Raw genomic sequence first — 20565 nt, 5'->3', positions numbered from 1 at the left:
TTTTTTTAAATTTTTTATAATTTATCCACAATAAAATGTAAAATGTTTAAATTTAATATTATTCATTGAAAATTCACCACAAATTTAATGAAAACAAAACAAAATTTGTGGAAAGCTGTCAAATCAAGTGACAAATCATTGGAATACAGGAAGAAAAAGTCAAACCAAAGGTGTCAAACCACTGGAATATAGGAAGAACTATTTTCGCTTCGCCCCGAATTCGTTAATAAGGAAATACGATTTGAGTCGAATTGAAAACAATCCTCCGCGAACCTCATAATCAGGCCCGTTTCAATATTTTATGGAATCCTTACCGTTCGATCACCTCCTCGCGCAGTTCCAGGTGTATAAGAACCAGTTCTGTAAAGCTGTTCTCCCACTTCATAATCGTATCAAACTTTGGAACACAAGCGTGGCGGACAATATTTACATGATCGTCTCTGTGTTTCAATGAAAGTTTTATTGCTGAAATAGCATCACGTAACTACTCATAATAATGCGGTTTTCCCCAATTCGCCCGACACCCCATTTGAATCTATCATATCGCGCTGCTGGACCTTGCAAATCCTATAAAGACAGACCATAAGAACACTTTTGGCACTTCAGTGCGATAAAAGAACTTTCAAAATAAAAACAAATTAATATATTTTTTTGTTTCTTTTTTAATGTTATTTTTACATTTTACAAAGTTTATTTATTTTTTTTTTCAATTGCTTAAAGTGGCTACATTACAAAACTTTTATTCGCAAGTTAATAACTTTTTGTTTTCTTTTTTTTTTATAATTATTATTTTTGATTCAGCACAACAATGCTTAAATATTTTTTTAGACAATACGTCTCGTTTGTTCACAGTTAAAATGGAAAAAAGTAACTAAATTTGATTTTGACGAAAAAGAAAAGAAAAATAAAAGTTAACAAAACAATACACAAAAAGATAATTGGTCAAGTACATGATTAAAAGAAAAAACTAATGAAAGAAAATGATAAATGGAAAATAATAATTATTCTTCGTCAATTTTAATTTAAAAAAAAAAATAAAAATAGTAAAATATAATATTTCAATTTTTCGCTATCAGTAGGATTTCTCTGTGCTTAATCCCTGAATTGCCTTCATAAGCATACGAACATTACTACATTGAGGGTTCTTGGTTTGAGTTAATAGGAATGCTTGGCAATTACGATATAGCTCTTGCATTACTTTAGGGGCATGTTCTCTTGTGATTGGATCATTTGGATTTATGCTTAAAATTGCATCCGCTAAATAACTATACAAAAAAAAATACAAAAAAAAACAAGTGTAAATGAAGTAATAAACAAACAACAGACATTTATAGGTAGAAACTTACTTTTGCTTGACTTCATTGTGATTACTCATATCAGCTGAAATTTGTTGAATGAGAGAAAGTAAAACCTTTTGCTCGAGACAACAAGGATGAAATACTGCATTGTGATCGGCTCGCTGGAGTGTAAATTCTACCAGGGATAGATCGTTGGCTAGAAGGGCTTGATGAAAAGCTTTATTTATTTGACCTGTGCTAAGAAGGAGTTTTATTTGATCTTTAATGTCATAGATTGATGGAGCCGGTGTTGTGGCTTGTGAGCGTAGGGCTGCAGTCTGAGATTCAAAGCCTTTGCGTACCTATTAAGAAAAATTTAAATAAAATGTCAAAATGAATTCAAAAATACACTAAATTGTTTTGAGGACAGAGAAGAAAACTTATATGTGTAAGTATTGACAAATTTAAAGGAAACAGGACTACAAAAAGTAATTTGTTAAACAAAAATTGAATACTGGATACTAAATTGAATGTTAGGCGAAGGATCCGCCTAATTATTGGGAGCGAAACTTCTGAAGCCTTCAGGCTGCTTTAAAAATGCAGACGGCTCCTGGACAAACTAAAACACTTACGGAAACTTGCAACAATCATATACGTTCAAGTTCCAATACAACATATCCACAAGCTCTGATCACAAGGGACAAGCTACAATGAGCTCTCAACAGGTTCAAACCATTTAAATCTGCAGGACCAGATGGAATTATACCAGCCGAGCTACAAAAGACTTCTGACATAATCGCACCAATCCTTGGGGCAATTTTTACCAGCTGTCTTTACCTGGCCCATATTTCCTCGGCATAGAAGTTAAAGTTGTTTTTATACCCAAAGCAGGTAAATGCTCGCAAGTCAATCCTAAAGATCTACGACCTATAAGCCTATCATCATTCCTTCTTAAGGCCTTGGAAAGATTGATTGATATCCCTTTAAGGACCAGTAAGGGCCTACTGTAAAGGTAAATCGGTGGAAACAGCGTTACACACCTTAGTACGTGCCGTCGAATATTTCTTCCATCATAAAAAGTTCACTATGGTTGCTTTCCTTGACATTGAAGGTGTCTTTAACAACGTGGACACTTCTGCACTAACATATCTAAATGTAGAGATTTCGCTTCGGGAGTTGACTATGGTTGCTTTCCTTGACATTGAAGGTGTCTTTAACAACGTGGACACTTCTGCACTAACATCTCTAAATGTAGAGATTTCGCTTCGGGAGTTGATTTATTTAATGCTGACTAGCAGCTATAGCAGTTTTAGGAAAGCATCTTAACACGTTAAAAGAACTCTTACAAAATGCCATAGACAGTCTAATACTTTGGGCTGATCAATGTGGACTGGGTGTTAAACCACACAAAACCGATTTGGTCTTATTTTCGAGGAGATACAAAATTCCATTTGCCAACCCTACCTTTATTAAAGGAATCCAATTAAAATTCTCAGACGAGGCTAAATACCTGGGTCTTTTGGAAACCTAACGTACTGGAAAGAGTAAAAAAAGCTACTGTAGCTCTCTTTTCTTGCAAAAAAGCTATTGGTAATAAATGGGGCTTACAACCCAGAATCACGCATTGGCTATACACATCGGTAATCAGACCGATTTTAATGTACAGTGTGGCAGAATGGTGAACTGCTTTAGAGAAAGGTATTAACAGGAATAAGCTAAATAAAGTCCAACGTTCAGCTTGCCTATGTATAAGCGGATCGCTTCGCACGACCCCATCTGCGGCACTGGACACCTTACTCTACCTAACACCTCTTGACATTTTTAGCAAACGAATAGCTGCAAGCTCTGCTATTCGCCTCAAAGCTTCGTCGCAGTGGACTTAGGTAGAATCAAATCCAAAGCACACAGACTACACCATACCCCAACTGCAAGCTCTGCTATTCGCCTCAAAGCTTCGTCGCAGTGGACTTAGGTAGAATCAAATCCAAAGCACACAGACTACACCATACCCCAACTGCAATTCGCCAGAAACTTCTAGATTTCTATACCTTCCAGATCTTTCTGGGAGGATAGGACATTCCTGGAAGATGAGCCAATCCATTTTTATACAGATGATTTAAAAACAAAAGAAAGGGTTGGTGGAGGTGTATACTCTGAACCACTGAAATTAAGTCTCTCATTCCACCTTCCCAAACATTGTAGCGTTTTCCAGGCGGAACTTTTGGCCATAAAGGAAGTCTTGTCTTGGCTTAAAGAAAACGTGATATCAACATCTGATATCCGTATTTTTTTTTAGATAGTTAATCTGCTATCAAATTACTGGACTCTGTCTCTACAAACTCTATAAAAGTCCAAAATTGTCGATCATCTCTAATGGAGATGGCACAAACGTTGAATATTCACCTTTGCTGGGTGCCGGGCCATAGAGACATTCCAGGTAACTGTAAGGCAAATGAACTCGCCAGGAACGGTACAGTGCAGCCCATCCTATCACGTTTGGCACACAATGGTATACCAATCGCTAATTGTAAACTGTTGCTAATGCAAGACGCTGTGAGGAGGGCAAGTACCAGGTGGAACAACATCACCACGTATCAAGTCACAAAAAACATCTAGCCAACACTGGATTTAAAACGTTCAAGGTGCTTGCTATCTCTAGCATATAAGCTCGATAATAGGTGTCATAACTGGTCACTGTCTAATAGAAAGCACGCCACGCGACTAGACGTATTCTCAAATGACTTTTGCCATAAATGTATGGACGAGGAAGAGGAGGAAACAGTTCTTCATCTTCTCTGTACATGCCCTGCTCTGGCTCCAAAAATCAAGTTACCTAGGAGAATTCTTCTTTAACGATTCGTTTCACGTTTCGTAAGGGACTCAAACTGGTTTCATTGAGTTTAGGAGGAAGCCTCAAGATTCATGTGGTATCACAATGTGGTATCATATTAGCAAAAAGCGAATTACCCGCTGGATTATTTCAAAACATTCTGCGTAATCTATCTATCTATCAGGAAAAAGAAAAAAAAACAACAAACACAAACAAAAATGTTCTTACTTCACTTCGCACAACTTCTGCTATTTGTCTCGTTAACATTATTTCCATATGTTTAACGTCTTTTTTCGTATCCAACATCGATTCTTGTACAGTATTTCGATGTTTTATTAATATCGAATCCAAATGTTGTCTAAATCCTGAGAATTTATTTAAAATCTCTTCAGTTGAGTCTTGCATTGGTTGAAGATGTGATAAATAATTATCAAATTGCTCCATAACTATAATGAAAGGGAAGTAAACAAAATTATTAGTTATCTCATTATTTTATTTCTGTCTTGAATAGAAACTTACATTCTTTAATACCCACAGAGAAAGCTTCGTGCAATTGTTTGAACATATTTTGTGAGGATTTTTCATACGCCGGTATTAATGTACTTGACATAGATTCAACAAAAGCACTCTGAAGACTTCCCTGAACTCCAACTAATACAGATTTTCCAAATGCATCAATGATATTCTAAACAAATCAGATAAAAAAGAAATGTATAACTTTTATGCAAACTACTTAGCAATCTACTTATTCAAACCTACCTTACTCTTACACACATGAGCTATATTATCCTTCAGCATCATATCGAAAGCAGCCAACTTATTGGCTACGTCCATTTGAATTTGTTGTTGCAGTCCATCAATCTTTGCAGATAACATAGGCATTATTTGTCTTTGAATTTCAATAGTGATTACTTTGGAAATCACTTCGGTCAAGCGGGTGAGTGTAAATTGGTTAATAAGCTGCACAAATGTATCACGAAGTTCACGATTTTGAGCTTCCCTTTAAAACAAAAAATATACAATAAAGCTTTACTTTACTTAATCAATACAAAATAACAAATAACACTAACCTGCCAGCTAGGAACGCACTTAGTTTCTTTTTGTGTTCGTTCTCGTAGCGTTTTAAATATGATTCCATTAGTTTGGATAGTTGCATTTCAACTTTAAACGAAAAGTCTTTCATATCTTTGAAGGAGTTTTGGATATTGCCTTCTTTCAGTTCGGTGATTTCGTTTTGAAGAACTTTGATTTGAACCGATTGCTTTTGAACTAAATCTGTTTTTTGAATGTAAAAATATTTGTAGTATTTTTTTTTATTGGGAGTTGATAAGTAACTTATAATTGTTTTACCTAAAATTTTACTCATTTTCATATTGATATCGCTCAAATCGTTGTTTGGCTCTGAAGTTGTTATGAGGTTTTCGGAATTTTGAAGTTCAGTCGAGTGTTTCTTAACTGTGCGAACATCTGGCACTTTTGGCCATATGCTAGTCATGATTGTCGCTGTTGGAGGTGGAATCTTCTTTTCAGTTTCTGTAAATGTTTCTATTTGTTTATAACAATTAATTGCATTAATATTGTTGTTATTTTTTTGTTACTAAAATGTTTATACCATTTTGATTTTCAGGCAATTTATTGATAATTTTCGTAGAAGGCCCATTTTTAGGTTTGCCTTGATCTGTTTCATCACCACTATATGAACTCTTTCGACAATCGTAATCCTGTAGTGACATAATTTCTTGAACTTCACGACTGGGACTGGAATTTCCACTTGTTAGATTATCTATGTTATTGCGATTTGAACTATTTTCAATTGCTGCAAATAAATATATTATTTTAATTCAAAGATTGTTTTTAAGAAAAAATGAAGGTACATTGAATTCAAAAGCTAATAGGATAAAAACCTTAACATGCTTGAACAAAAAATCCTTTAAATAGATAAAATTGCCCATAAGGTCACACAATATCAGAAAAAGGGAAAAAATGCAATTCAAAGAAGCAACAAGAAACAAAATAATGTATTGGGAAAGCTACACAGGGTTTATAAAACAAACAAAAAAACATAACACACAAAACTTACCCATGAACTTCTTGTGAGTTTCCATAGACTGCTTTATTTTTTGTTGTTCTTGATCTTCTATAATTTTATTATTTCTTAAATTCAATAAGTTCATGTTGTCAGGTTTATTGGCAGATGTATTTGATCCTGTTACACTTGCCAACATAAGAATTGTATTTAAAACTTCAGAGCTTACAATTTCCGGACTTTTCTTTCCTATTTAGGTTTTTTTTTTGGACACAGTTAAAGAAATTAAATTAACTTTAATTCTGATTTTTAAACATTAAATAATAAAAATGTAAATTAAAGTAAAGGACACAACTTAACGAAGGAATCAGCAAATATAATATTATAAGTGTATTGGGGCATAATTTTTCCTATTCAAGTCACAAATTTCAAATCTTAGACAGAGGTATTATTCAGAAGAGTTTAAAGTCCTGAGTGAAGTCGGAAAGAGATGAAAGAATTGTTTAAAACAGGCGTCCAAGCGGAGAAGATGGGTTTAGTGGTCAATGAGGTCTAGACAAAGTATATATGCTGTTATCAAGAAAGGACATTGAACGACGCCGTCTTGGACAAAACTTCATAATGGACAGTATAACTTTGAGGTAGTTAAGGACTTTGCCTACCGAGGAACCGCTATGAATTCAGACAACGAAACCAGCGCTGACATCAAACGGAGAATAATTCTTGCGAATCGCTGCTTCTTTGGACTCAAAAGACAGTTGAGTAGTAAACTCCTCTCTCAAGCAACTAAGTCACTCATTCGCCCGGATTTCATATATAGGGCTGAGGTTTGGATCAAAGCAGTTGAGACCGTCTTAAAATGCTATGAGAGAAAAATATATATGGAGAGTGAATGAGAAGATGCGAAACGCATTTTACAGGCTAAACACTGAACAAGTCAAAAGAATAAAAGCTAAACGACTTAGGTGGGTGGGTCATGTAGAGAGAATGGACATCAGCCCGGGAGTTATTCCAATCCAATCCCGAGGGACGGCGCAGTAGAGGAAGACCGCGACTGAGTTGACAGACGTAGGTGGGAGAGGATCTTAACCAACTTGGCGTATGAAATTGGAGACAGCTTGGGAACGATCTGGCTAGATGCATGTTAGTTGAGACCCTGGTATTCCACGTAGTAGAGCGCTACCTTAAGTAAGTATTACCAAGACCGAGGAGCAGACGATCGATAAACAAGGGAATTTGGGAAAGAACTGTAAGTAGTTTCTCCGCAAACTCTACACAATGGCGCTAAGAAATAGATACGAAACTCGGGTTAAGTAGGTCTGAGAATGTACGTAGACAATTTTAAATACTTAACAATATTTTTTCTTGCTTGAGGATTCAACTGCGTCTTGTCAAAAAACAAGGTAATAAAATTGATTTTCATGACAAGACATCCGTCTCTTATTTCATTAAAACAAGCATAACCAGAAAAAGACGATTGTAATGACCTACCATATCCCTATTTTCAACAACAAAAGTTCCGAGAATAATTAGAGACCTATAACGTAATTTTGAAAAATTCTTCAAAAGTCATTGTTAAATTTTGATAGACTAGATAAACTTTTTAAATCTTCTAAAATTCAAGAATGACCTTTAAAAGACCTTTTCTAAATTCTTCTGTAAATTAAAAAAAACACACACACACACTTACCAGTTGATGATGAACTAAATGCATCTGGTGTCATCAAATTAACCTGTGTAAAACTCTTATGACTACTAGTTGACAAATGTGGTGACGGGTTTGGAGAATCAGTCTTGTCAACGCCAACCACATTTGCCTGAGCAGTAGATGATGATGATACACGATCGAAAAGTGCCTCCAACGGTCCTTTCTCGCTTTTTACTACACCACCACCACCGCCACCAACACTAATTGCTTGCTGCACAGCCACATTATCCAAGTCCTTATCATTTGATTTTTCACTTGAATTTTCTATAAATTCCTTTGTACTATCATTGGAAATACTGCTTTTTACATCGGTATTCTCGTCCACAGTTGGCTGATAGAGAATATGACATTCTTGTACGCTTTTCGGTTGCACAATAAACATTCGAACAACAACACAATAAATAGAATTTGTCTCCTCATCGTAGTCATCCATTTCATCGACTAAATAATTGTCATTTGCGCATTTGTAACGACGAACGGCAGCATCAACAATTGAAAAACTGAGAATCGGTGATGATAGGGGAAACTCCGAAACACTCTTCACACACACTCCGAAGGTCTTTTTCTTAACTTGGTCATTGTTGGTCACTATGATCGAGTTGTTAGCTGAACCAACAACACCACCTCCAGTTGTTGTTGCATTCATATCCAAGGAAGGTGTACCGTCGGGAGCGGTTATAATCTGCAGGACATACATGACACGAGTATCTAAATTTGATATAACTAAATACGACGAGGTTCTATCGATCTCAGCGATGAATTTCAGCTTTTTATCTTCGCTTGTCTTAATGTTGATTGTTTGCAAACACTCCCACGAACCGCAGTCCCAAATCTTGAACTCTGTATTGTCATCGGCACCAGTTAGGGCATATTTCCAATATGAACTAAGTTAAATATTTTAATCAAAAAAAAAAATTCCGATTACAAATGTAAGCTTAAGACTTACTCTGATGATGTTTTTGTTAAATTATCCAAAAAGAAAAACGATGAAATCGGTTTGCCACCATGAGGTTTCCATTGATGCAAACATCTTGGTTCTTTTTCGTGAAAATACACCTGCGACCAAATCTAAATCAATTAAAAGTGTTGGCACACAGTTTGGATGTCTCATTTACCTGATAGAAACGAATAATACCATCTTCACCGCCAACGCCTAGAGTTGTACCATCGGGTGATAGGGCTACCCATGTTATAACTAAAGTAGGTTCGTAGAATTTAAGATAACCAGTGGCTATGTCTGTGGGACAAAATTTGCCAATCTGCTGTAAAAAAGGGGTAATTGCAACATTATAATATTTATATTTGTAAAGATTCAAAATAATTTATTTTAATTTTATAAGAAAGTTTTTGATAGAAAATGTGTTGATAAATCAATCCAGTAGAAATTTGCAGAGGTCAGTAATTATTCTAGCATGTTTGAGTCTTATAAACATAATTTATACATTAAAGTAATATTATCAAAGTACGTAAATACTTTCACTGTTTTGAATAAAAATACGATGAATAAATGAATAAATAGATAAATGAATAAGCTGATAGGTCCTTATCAGTGTGGTTTTAGACTAGGGAAGTCCTTAGTCGATCAAATATTCACACTTCGGCAGATCCTGGAAAAAAACACAAGAACACCAAAATGACAACCACCATCTTTTCATCGATTTCAAGGCCACATATGACAGCATCTACAGGGACGAGCTGTATAGAGCCATGTCTAGTTTGTGCAGGATGACCATGGAGAATTCAAGCTGCTCAATAAAGGTTGGAAACAACTTAACAGAACCTTTCGATGTCAAAAAAGGTTTTAGACAAGTTGATGCGCTGTCATGTGATTTTTTAACATCGTGCTTGAAAGAATGGTGCAGAGCTCGCACGTCAACAATAGAGGCACTATTTTTCAAAAGTCTGTCCAATTACTAGCATATGCTGATGACATTGACATAATCGGAAGAACTCAGCATGATGTCAATGGGACTTTTGTGAGTATTGAGGCAGAGACGGCAACAATGGGTTTAACGGTTAATGAGGGCAAAACAAAGTACATGATTTCGTCAAGAAAGGACATACAACACCGACGCCTTGGTCAAAACGTCACCATCGACAGACGTAACTTTGTAAACTCCGCTGTAAACGCTGAAAACAACACCTGCGCTGAGATCAAACGCCGAATAACTCTTGCTAACCGCTGTTTCTTTGGGGTAAGAAAGCAATTGAGTGGTAAAGTCCTCTCTCGAGGGACCAAAGTGTCGCAATATAAGACCCTTATCATCCCCTGTCCTGCTATACTGTGCAGAAGCATGGACTATAACAAAAGCGGATGAAAGCACCTTGGGTCCGTTCGAGAGAAAAGTTCTTCATGTGATTTACGGTCCCGTATGCATCGAAGATGAGGTGAGGAGAAGATAGAACGACGAGCTGTACGGGCTGTACAGCGACGTAGACTTAGTCAGAAGGGTACTAAGATGGCTGGATCACGTAGAGCGCATGGATTCGATCGATTTTCTCAACAAAAATGTTAAGAGGTTGTATGATAACTTTGTTCAGGTACGATCAAAAGTCATAGAAGCGGCAAATCAACCTTGATTAACGTTGTATACCCGTTCCCTTATGATAAAGCGCTATCTTGGACATAAGGCTTGGTTACGATATCGAATATTAGAACTAAAGCGCACTTATTGCTCGCTACGTAACAAAGTGGGGACCAAAATAAGAAATGCCAAAAGGCGTAGTTTTTCAAATTAACTAAGCCATTCGCAAGGAGTTCGAAAATTATAGGCAAGTCTGTGAAACTTTGGTTTATGCAATAGTAAATTGTGCATCAGCTTTGAAATAGATAAAAATATGCTGAACGAAAGATTTGTTAGTTCTTTTGTTGAAACCTCAAGTTCTTCAAATTCTCATTACCACGAAGTTGCTGGGCCTGCGTCAATAGAAACAATTACCATCTCTGGTTCCGGTTTATCCTCCGACGACTCTGCTGATGTTGTTCAATCAAATTTCTCAAATACGAGTAAATCAAAAGCTGTTGGCATTGACGATATACATGCATCCATCATTTCTCAAAATGTTACTGCACATTCTTCTACCATACTTAACCCATATTTTTAACTTCATCGTCATGTCTGGTCACTATCCTATGCAATGGAAGCTAGCAAAAATCTTTCCCATACCAAAAAATTCCAAAGGGATAGATTTCAGCCCAATTGCTATTTTGTCCTTTTTCTCTAAAGTCTTTGAAAGACTCATTCGAAAACAATTAAATAATTTTCTGAATGCCAACAATCTAATTACTCCTATGCAATCTGGTTTCCGGAAGAAACATAGTTGTATCACTGCCCTAATCAATGTTATTGAAGACTTATTAATGAATTTAATTTTTCTTCTGCGTCAGCAAACTTAATTTTGTCATACCTTACAGGTAGATCACAAGCTGTGGAAATAAATGGGTCGCTATCAAATTTCCTACCGAATTTAAATGGTGTTCTTCAAGGCTCCATTCTTGGTCCATTGTTGTTTTCAATGTACATTAATTCAATACCAAACTCAATGAAATTTTGTTCCTTAGCTTTGTACGCCGATGATGTGCAGCTATACTTCAATTGTCCCCTCGGTTTAATTGAACACTACATTGAATGATTAAATAAGGATATTGAAAGGATTTAGAGTTGGTCCACAGCAAAAGCGCTTCAAAGACTAAATGTCTAAATCTAAAATCCCTAACACCTCTTGATCTGTCTTACTTTCCTCGTATTGTTATGATAAAATTCGTTGAGACGGCTCAAAAAATAGGAATAATTTGTAATCTTTTTTTTTAACATGGGACAACCACATTAACATTATAGTTGGTAAGACTTATGAAGCCCTGCGTCAATTTTTTGCCGCCCAGCATTATACTCCCATAAAAATGCGTCTTTTACTTGCCAAAACCTTAATAATACCAATTCTAACTTATTGATGCGATTTTTTTCTTCTTGTAGTTACCAAAGTAAACGCAAACTTACAGTCGCATTCAACAATACTATTTTTGGACTTCGAGGATATGATCACATCTCAGAAATTTCAAATCATATCCTAAACATATCATTTGAAAACATGCTCAATTTTCGGACGTTGTCCTTGCTTTCTGATATCCTACTTTCACAGACACCTCGCTATCTCTTCGACAGAATACGACGGACTTCATCTGTCAGATCATTACAACTTATCAGCCCACGTTATTCTTCTCTTACTTCTAACCGTCAATTTTATGTTAAGGGCATGTCGCATGCAAAAAAATTGATTGGTGCTTTGCGCTTAGCTTTGTAGCGTTCACATTTTTTTAAATATTTAAACGAAATAAACGGGTTTTGATTGAAAATATATTGGGCTAAATATAAATAAAGGAATACAAAATTTAAAAAAATTGTTTGTTCCTTAACAGCACTAGAATCACTAAAAAATCATTAAATTCAGGTAGTTACTTGCGAAAATCAATGGGGCAGTGTGTAAAATATAATTTTTTATTTTTTTTATATTTTTTTCCAAAAAACAATAAATTTTTATAAATAGTATCGATTTTCTTTTTTTTTTTAATTTATTTATTTATTCCAAGAAAAATTGTAGAAAACTATGAAAAATAGGGCAAATTTGCATTGTGGCATAGGTGCAATATTTGATAAAACTTCCAAAGTATAACAGCTAGCTAAGTCAATTTAACTTTTTTTCAAATTCTAAATATATGTTCAGATATTTGCGTTTAAATTTTTTTTTTAAAAATAGTTATAGTAACTTTTTTAGACAAAAAATCCAAAATGCGTTCTTTTTTTTCCAATATTTTTTGCGAATTCATGGGGCGAGCTGATTTTTTTTTTTTTAGTTTTAATTTTTTTTTTAAAAAAAAGGACCATATATATTACTCTTACTATCGATTTTGAAAAAAAAAAATATTTGTCGCAACATAATTAAAAATGCATTTCAATATAACAACATTTGTGGTGCAATTGTGAGGGATTGGGAGTTTATATAATTGCAAAATATTTTTTTTATTTTTTTTTGGCATTTTGTTTATTCTATTTAAAAAAGTAAAAAGTTCTTGCGTCTACTGTTTATTTAATTAAATTTTTATAAAAGAGGTCTATTTTGCATTTTTTAACAACAAATTTCTTTCTAAACGCACACAATGAAGTTTCCAGTTCCCAAGAATGCCACTGCATCTCAGCGCTCAGGAAGAGAATTCTTTGCAAAAGAATTTCGCCCGCCCATCCTCTCTTAGATTTTTTTGTTGTTGGTCTCATGGCTCATTTAGTTTTTGTATTCTTTGTTTTGCTTGCGGTATACAATAACAGAAAATACAACAAAAAAAAGACTTTTCTTAGAAATATTTTTTTATTTCTAGTATGTGGTATGATGTAAGGTCATGGACTCGTGATTTGGTGTTACGTAGTCAATCGTATACGCAGAATTTGATTTTTGGTTGAACTTTCGGCAAGTTTTGTGGTTGCACATTGTAGTGTAGGTATAAAAAAGGGTAAAGAGGTATTGTAGGTATCGTGAATTCGCTGTCATATATTTTGTTTTCTTGATTTTTTTTGCGTACTATCACTTCTGGGTATTGCATTTTTTTAACTTCCCATACGAAGTTATTATAATGGGTCCGATTTGTCAAATTGAAAATTTTGACATTTCTCGACGTTTCAAGGTCCCTAGAGTCGAAATAAAAGATTTTTAGAAAGATGTCTGTGCGTGCGTGTGTACGTACGTTCATACGTCCGTACGTCCGTACGTTCGCGACGTTTTTTTCGTCGTCGAGATATCGACTTCAAATAAATTTTGTTATACAGATAATAAGGCAGAAAGATGCAGAAAGGGCTCTCAAGAATATTGCGTCGATGGTTTTTTTACCATAGCAGTTTGAAAAAAAGGTGAAAATTTTGGTTAACCCTAAATATCTTACGAACCAAAAACGCTAGAGACTTGAATTAAATTTTATATAATATATTGTAACGTGATCTCAAAGAAGTATATTTTTTGAAAAAAATCGTTTTTTTTATAAATCAAAAAAACTGAAAAAAAAATGTGTCACCTCCAAAATTTGTCGACTTAAATATGATTTCATCTCCAAAACAATTTTGTGCAATGAAAAATAATGTTTTTGAAATTTGATAAAATTTTGCGAAAAATCGAATTGACAGTTTTTTTTATACAAAATAAAAATCTAAAAAAACTTTACTCAAAGTTGGTAAAAATAGAATATCGATTCAAATATCTTCTCAAAAAGTTGAAATTTAGGCTTCAAACTAATTTTATCTTATAAGAACTATTATTTTCAACATTCAGTCAAATTTTGAACAAAATCAAATTGATAGTTTTTGTACAAAAAATTAAAAACCTAAAAAAAAAATTAACAAAAGTTGGTAAAAATTGATTTTCACCTCAAATATCTTTTCAAAAATTTGAAATATTGGCTTCAAACTAATTTTATCTTATATGAAATATTATTATCAACATTTGATAGAAATTTGAAGAAAATCTCATTGACAGTTTTTTTCCTTAGATAAAAGAAAAGGCAGAAGTTAAATAAAATAAGGAAGATAGCTATGTAGGTATGTATGTTCTTTTTTTTCAACGCGTATGTAATACACCTACCTACTTGATGGAATTTCGCTGTCACTTATCATGGTTTGATCGTTATTTCATTGAATATTGTGTAATACATCTGTATGTACGTTAAAATAACCACTTGCCACGAAAAAAATTCTTAAAAAAGAGGCTGTAATGCTACCCACACTGATAAAGTCCCATCCCGTCTGTCGATTTGTCTTGCTTAAAAGTTTGTCTTGTATCAATTTTTACCAAATTTGCGTAGATTTTATTTTGTATGTAAAAACGGACTGTTGGATTTTTATATAAAAATCACTAAAAATCGAAAACAATATTTTTGGTGAAATAAAAAAAGGTTAAATTTGGTAGGTGACACATTTTTTTTCAGTTTTTTTGATTTATAAAAAAAACCGTTAAATGGATTTTTTTTCAAAAAATATACTTGGTTGATATCACGTTACAATATATTATATAAAATTTAATTCAGGTCTCTAGCGTTTTTGGTTCGTAAGATATTTAGGGTTAACCAAAATTTTAACCTTTTTTTCAAACTGCTATGGTAAAAAAAACCACCTACGCAATATTCTTGAGAGCCCTTTCTGCATCTTTCTGCCTTATTATCTGTATAACAAAATTTATTTGAAGTCGATATCTCTTCTGGTTCTTGAGCTATGGACGACGAAAAAAACGTCGCGAAAGTACGGGCTTACGAACGTACGTACACACGCACGCACAGACATCTTTCTAAAAACCTTTTATTTCGACTCTAGGGACCTTGAACCCTCGAGAAATGTCAAAATTTTCAATTTGATAAATCGGACCCATTACAATATCTTCCAATGGGAAGTTAAAAAATATTAAAATAAAATAGATATTTTCAATAATTAGAAAATGTCGACCAAAAATGAAATTCAAGAAAAAAACATCTCCTTCGATAGCAAAATACCCACTTGCTTTATAAAATTCGAACCATATGCAAAAGACAACAACAAATCTACCTAACTAGACATACCAAAAAAAACCGGTTTATCATGCAACGTTGTTCTATTTCTTATTTCTTTGATTGGCTGCTTGTGCGGAAATATATCCCTCGCTCTGAGAGACAAAAAAGATCAAGAGGCAAATATAGAGTAATTGGAAATTCAAATTTTGAATTTGATAATGAAGAGAGTAACGATCTTTCACTAATACATTCAAATTCATTTACATGAGTTCTGAGTTCGCTTCTGCGGGAGACATACCCTTAATAGCTGGGCTTTGAAATGCCTTGCCAAGATCAATAAGGGAGAAACGTGATGCTGTCAAGGCAAAACACGAAATCGAAAAATTCTTGTCAAGATCGTAATTTTATACATATATCTAATTTGTAGGGTAGGTAGGTAGGTAGAAATGGCGATCTCAAGGCAACCTAGCCTGAGATCCAATTAGTGCTGTAGTGCGTCGTTTTGATACCAAAAACTCGTTTGACCTGTGATAGAAAGGGAAAGATTTATAGAGAAGCTTTATAGCGATTATGTTAGAGCCATTTTGTCACATTGAGAAAAAAGATTAGGTCTCTAATCTTTGTCTCAGATAGCTCATCAAGTTCGTGAAAGAATGCTTTTCCAAAGTATTTCATTCTAGTATTTGCCAAAGCAGGACATTTGCAGAGGAAATGGATTATGGTTTCACTTTCTATTTGGTCACTACAGCTACGGCAAAAGGTGTTGTAAGAGATACCCAACTTCTCTGCATGAACTCCTATAGGCCAATGTCCGGTACAAACCGAAACAATCCTGGCTATATCTTGCCTTGGCCTGCATAGAAGATCGTTTGTACGGGTTTTATTATAGGTGGGCCATATCTTCCTAGGTATAATGCAGTTGGGTAAATTGCTCCACTTTCGGTTTGATTCAGTTTGCTAGATAGGAAAGGTTTAACCCTTCAAAGCACCAAGAGGAATGTTAACCATTTCCGCAAGTGAGCTATGAAGGGCCGATCCTTGCCTGGGCTAGCTCGTCAGCCCGTTCATTTCCCACGATACCACTATGGCCCGAAACCCATCAGGGTGACACCGAGGTTAATATTCAGGCTCGCAAGTTCAACGCGACATTGCTGGACCAATTTAGATGAGCATGTGGCCGAGTTAATGGCTTTGACAGCTGCCTGACTGTCTGTAAAGATAGCCACTTTTGGGTTTTGGTTTAGGCTTTGTTTAAGTATCTTACATGCCTCCCTTATTGCCAGCAGTTCAGCCTGAAAAACGCTAGCAAAGTCAGGAAGCCTAAAGGATTTACCTACATTTAGGGATTCAGAAAAGATCCCGGAACCAACTCCGCACTCCATCTTTGAGCCGTCAGTAAAGATGGTTGTGTCGAAACCTATCGACACGACGTCATCCTCCCAATCTTCTCTGGATGGGAAAATAACCTTAAAACCCTTACTAAGGCTTAAAGTAGGATTGCAGTGGTCAGTTTCTAGCGAGATAATATCTGAGCGAATCAATTCTGTTGTGTTGCTGTTACCATAAGGTTTTGACAACTAGCTGTTTGATTCCTTCAGCCTAATAGCGCTGCAGGAAACTATGTATTTAATAAAAAGGTCGATTGGTAGAAGATCCAAAATACGTTTAAGACGTCCGTTGGGCAAGTACGCATGGCCCCTGTGGAGCCCACGCAAGCTGTTCTCTGAACCTTCTTTAGGTTATCAATATTATAGGCTTTGCTAAGAGCAGGCCACCACACAATCGACCCATATGTTAAGATTGGACGTACTACGGCTGTGTACACACACTGACACTGATAGGATTTGACCGTTGAGTCGAGGTTGCGTGAAGGGCGGTACTTTAGTTTTGGTGGTAAAGATCAACAGTTCAGTTTTACTTTGGTTAAATCCTAGTCCACAACTGACTCCGTGATTTCACTAATCACAGAGGTGTACTTTCCTGACACCAATAGCACCAAATCATCCGCGTAGGCTACCGCCTTCACTCCACATCTCTCTAATTTAACGATAATTGTATCCATGACCAAGAGCCATAGAAGAGGCGAAAGGACACCACCCTGGGGTGTTCCCCTACTCACGTGTTTTGTTGCGATTCTATTGCCTAGAGTGGCTCGAATCTTCCTACCACTGAGCATGGAAATAATCAATTCTCCAATGAAGTCTTCTACACCGAACTTAACGAGCGATTCTTCTATGGATTCGGTAAGGACGTTGTTAAAAGCACCTTCTATGTCTAGGAAGGTGGCAAGAGTAAATTCTTTATAATGGATTGTTTGTTCTACAGTTCGCACTATCTTATGGAGGGCAGTCTCCGTAGATTTGCCCTTAAGATAAGCATGCTGAGAGCATTCGAGAGGTCGTCCAACTAGGATTTCTCCAATAATGAATTTGTATACTATTTATAACGATTAAAAACATCACAGGACATTGTAGAGCCGATGAACTCGCTAAAAATGGAACCGTCATACCTATTTCAAATGAAGGGGAGGAGATAGGTTAACCGATAGCTACATGTAAACTTATGCTAAAAGAAACAACTTTTGCGATAGCAAACTCTAGGTGGCACAATTTACCAACATGCGCAGCCACAAAACTCATATGGCCTTCACTGGGCCTAAAGCGGTTTAAAGACTTGTTATCTCAAAGCAGACTTCATATTAGCTCCCTAATAGGTGTCCTTATCGGACACTGTCTTTTAGGCAGACACGCAATACAACTTGGTGTAGCCTCAAATGACTTCTATAGGAGCTGAATGGACGAGGAAGAAGAGGAAACAATCTCTCACCTTATCTACACTTGCCATGCTCTTTCACTAAGACGCTGACTTCATCTTGGAGACTACCCTTTAGATAATCCCAGTGAACTAGCTAAAAAGGATAACCAATATCTTCTTCGCTTCATAAAAAGCTTAAAATGGTTAGACTTGTAAGAAGTAATTCTTTAGATTCAGGTGGTATCACAATGGGCCTTTTCTTTTGGCTTACGTGTGTGGATTCTAAATCCGCTGCCACTTCAACCTTACCTAACCTACTCTCTATATTAATTTTGGGACCCAGTGTGCATGAAATAAATCTTGCACATATGAGGTGGCATGGAACTTTTTTGTGTTGAGATTTTTTCTCTTGAACGAACAGGGTGAAATATTTGGAAGTTAGGTAGGTAGGATTTTTAGTTATGCGATATGTTGAGTTAAATTTTCATTGAATGCAAGAATGAAAGTTATATTATTAGGTGCACAAGAGATAACTTAGGACAGTGGAGATGGATGTTTTTTTGGGATTATTTTAAGAATGTTTGTGGTTGAAAAAATGGCAAATAGTGGTACACATTTGTTTGCGCAAGATCAAATTACTTTTTTTGCTCCTGGTAATGCGGCTCCAGAATTTTGCGCCCTGTGCAATTGCACGTCTTTGTCCGGCTCTGTTCACAGTTTGCAACATTTTTTACCTTACATTAATATCCTAAGAAAAACGTTTTCTTACACAGTTAAGCATGACTAATAATTTAATACAATAAATGGCCCAACAATGAAATTAAAATATAAATACTATGGTTCTTTTTTTAACTTCGTCAATTTTTTAGTTTTTTTAAGGAAAAACTATGTATGTAATTAAATAAAAAACGAAAAGGACCAAGAACAAGATTCTGATTCGAGTGTTAGGTTCACAAGAAAAGAAAAATTTCTATCAATTGTGCATCAACTCACCCCATAGTTGACATTGATGGTGTTCACATTGAAACACTGATAAATGCTGCCTCTGGCCCACACAATCAACTGATTGCTCTCTTCGTCGTCATCGCTCGAACAATCCACATACGGGCACCATGAGATTTTGTCATACTTTGGAGTGTAATTAGTCAGAGGATCTTCGATCTTGATCAGTAGATTGCACACCAATGTCTCACTGATCATATCGATTTTATGGACATACAACGAACATGCATCGATCGACGCCAATATTCGTTCGTTCTCGATGTGAGCAAATTGCAGATCCAACACTTCGCCGGACATTCCCTTGATCAGTGCTCGAAGTCCCGAAGTCGCATTTACCACTCGAACCATACCTTCAGTTCTTGAGATTTTGTTATTAACTGCAAATAATTAGAAACATTTTTTTTAATAGAAATAATGTCCAAATCATTGAATCGCCTTTTTTTTACCATTGATAACGTAGGCTATGTGTTTGCCATCAATATGAACCGCTATTAAGTGACCTGGATAATTCTTTGTCTCCCATTTGTAGTCGACTATGTTTTTAAGTTTCACTTTCGAACTGCCATGGTCATGACTGCCGGCGCTTCCGACAATAGTCACGTTCGGTTCGTTGATCTCATAGCAATGCTGTTTGTCGCCCGACTTAAATACACTGGAATGAGGTAAAAAAAAAGTGATGCAAAAAAATTAAAGGTGTTCCACCCGGTCTTTTCTTTCGTCTTTTTTTTTCTCTTCATTTCTTCGTTGTTGAACTCACATAACATTCGACGAAAGGATGTCGCTGCTGGATTTTGTTAGGAAGTTGCTCATTTTATTATCTATTGGCTTAGTGACTTCTTGGTTCTTGGATGAATTCTCCGGATGATGTTGTTGTTCTTTTTTGTTAAAATAAAAACTAAAAGTATTTTTTAATAATAGTAAAACAGATAGAAACGCTATTAACATAACACATTTGGCTATGGGACAAATCTTTGCTGCAAATGGAATTTTAACTTTTGCAGATTTGGAGGATTAAATTTGATATTAAAGTAATTGGAAGAAGATGTTGAATGACTCTTCTTTTAAGAGGAGTATTTACTATGGTTTTGGGTTAACACTATTGAATTTGTAAAAGAATTTTTGTGGTTTTTATCGTGAAAAAATAAAAGTTCACCGCATAGGCAAGCGCCCCGTTTCTTTTTTTTTTATTTGTCTGATGATGTTTGACAGTTGTTGTTGGTGAAAAGAATTTGCATTTGCAAAAACAAAAATTCCTTTTTGTTGGGGTAGGGACATTTTAAGGTGCGCAAACACTGTGACGGTGGGTGATGGTAAAAGGTTCAGTTCAGACTTGATCTGATTTTTATCTTCATTCATTTTATTTGTTCTGCTATTTAAGGAAAAGCTTAAGGGATATTTTGGAAAATTTTCTTTGACTCAACTTTGTTCTACGGAAGTATGAATTCTCAC

General features: G+C 35.4%; 1 protein-coding gene across 7 annotated transcripts; it reads right to left on the bottom strand.

The window, feature by feature from the left end:
• Window positions 1-644: 644 nt before the first annotated feature.
• On the bottom strand, window positions 645-20314 carry LOC129950915 (enhancer of mRNA-decapping protein 4 homolog). 7 transcript variants are annotated; one of them, XM_056062864.1, is made up of 16 exons: window positions 20195-20303; window positions 19874-20011; window positions 19563-19768; window positions 19108-19493; window positions 8957-9103; window positions 8788-8909; window positions 7824-8725; window positions 6188-6382; window positions 5720-5923; window positions 5458-5652; window positions 5178-5382; window positions 4867-5107; window positions 4627-4792; window positions 4336-4553; window positions 1347-1639; window positions 645-1265 (listed from the first exon to the last, which is right to left on the bottom strand). In XM_056062864.1, the coding sequence occupies exons 2-16, from the start codon at window positions 19924-19926 to the stop codon at window positions 1073-1075; spliced, it is 3726 nt and encodes a 1241-aa protein (XP_055918839.1). In that variant the 5' UTR covers window positions 19927-20011; window positions 20195-20303; the 3' UTR covers window positions 645-1072. The 7 variants fall into 7 exon arrangements, with proteins under 7 accessions (XP_055918839.1, XP_055918837.1, XP_055918833.1 ...); XM_056062862.1 differs by having other exon boundaries at window positions 5458-5640; window positions 19874-20314; XM_056062858.1 differs by having other exon boundaries at window positions 19874-20313.
• Between the last annotated feature and the right edge of the window lie 251 nt (window positions 20315-20565).

Source organism: Eupeodes corollae, chromosome 3, assembly GCF_945859685.1.
Source record: "Eupeodes corollae chromosome 3, idEupCoro1.1, whole genome shotgun sequence".
Lineage (NCBI taxonomy): Eukaryota > Metazoa > Arthropoda > Insecta > Diptera > Syrphidae > Eupeodes > Eupeodes corollae.
Note: the sequence above shows the minus strand (reverse complement) of the source record. Positions and strands in the feature narration are given on the sequence as shown.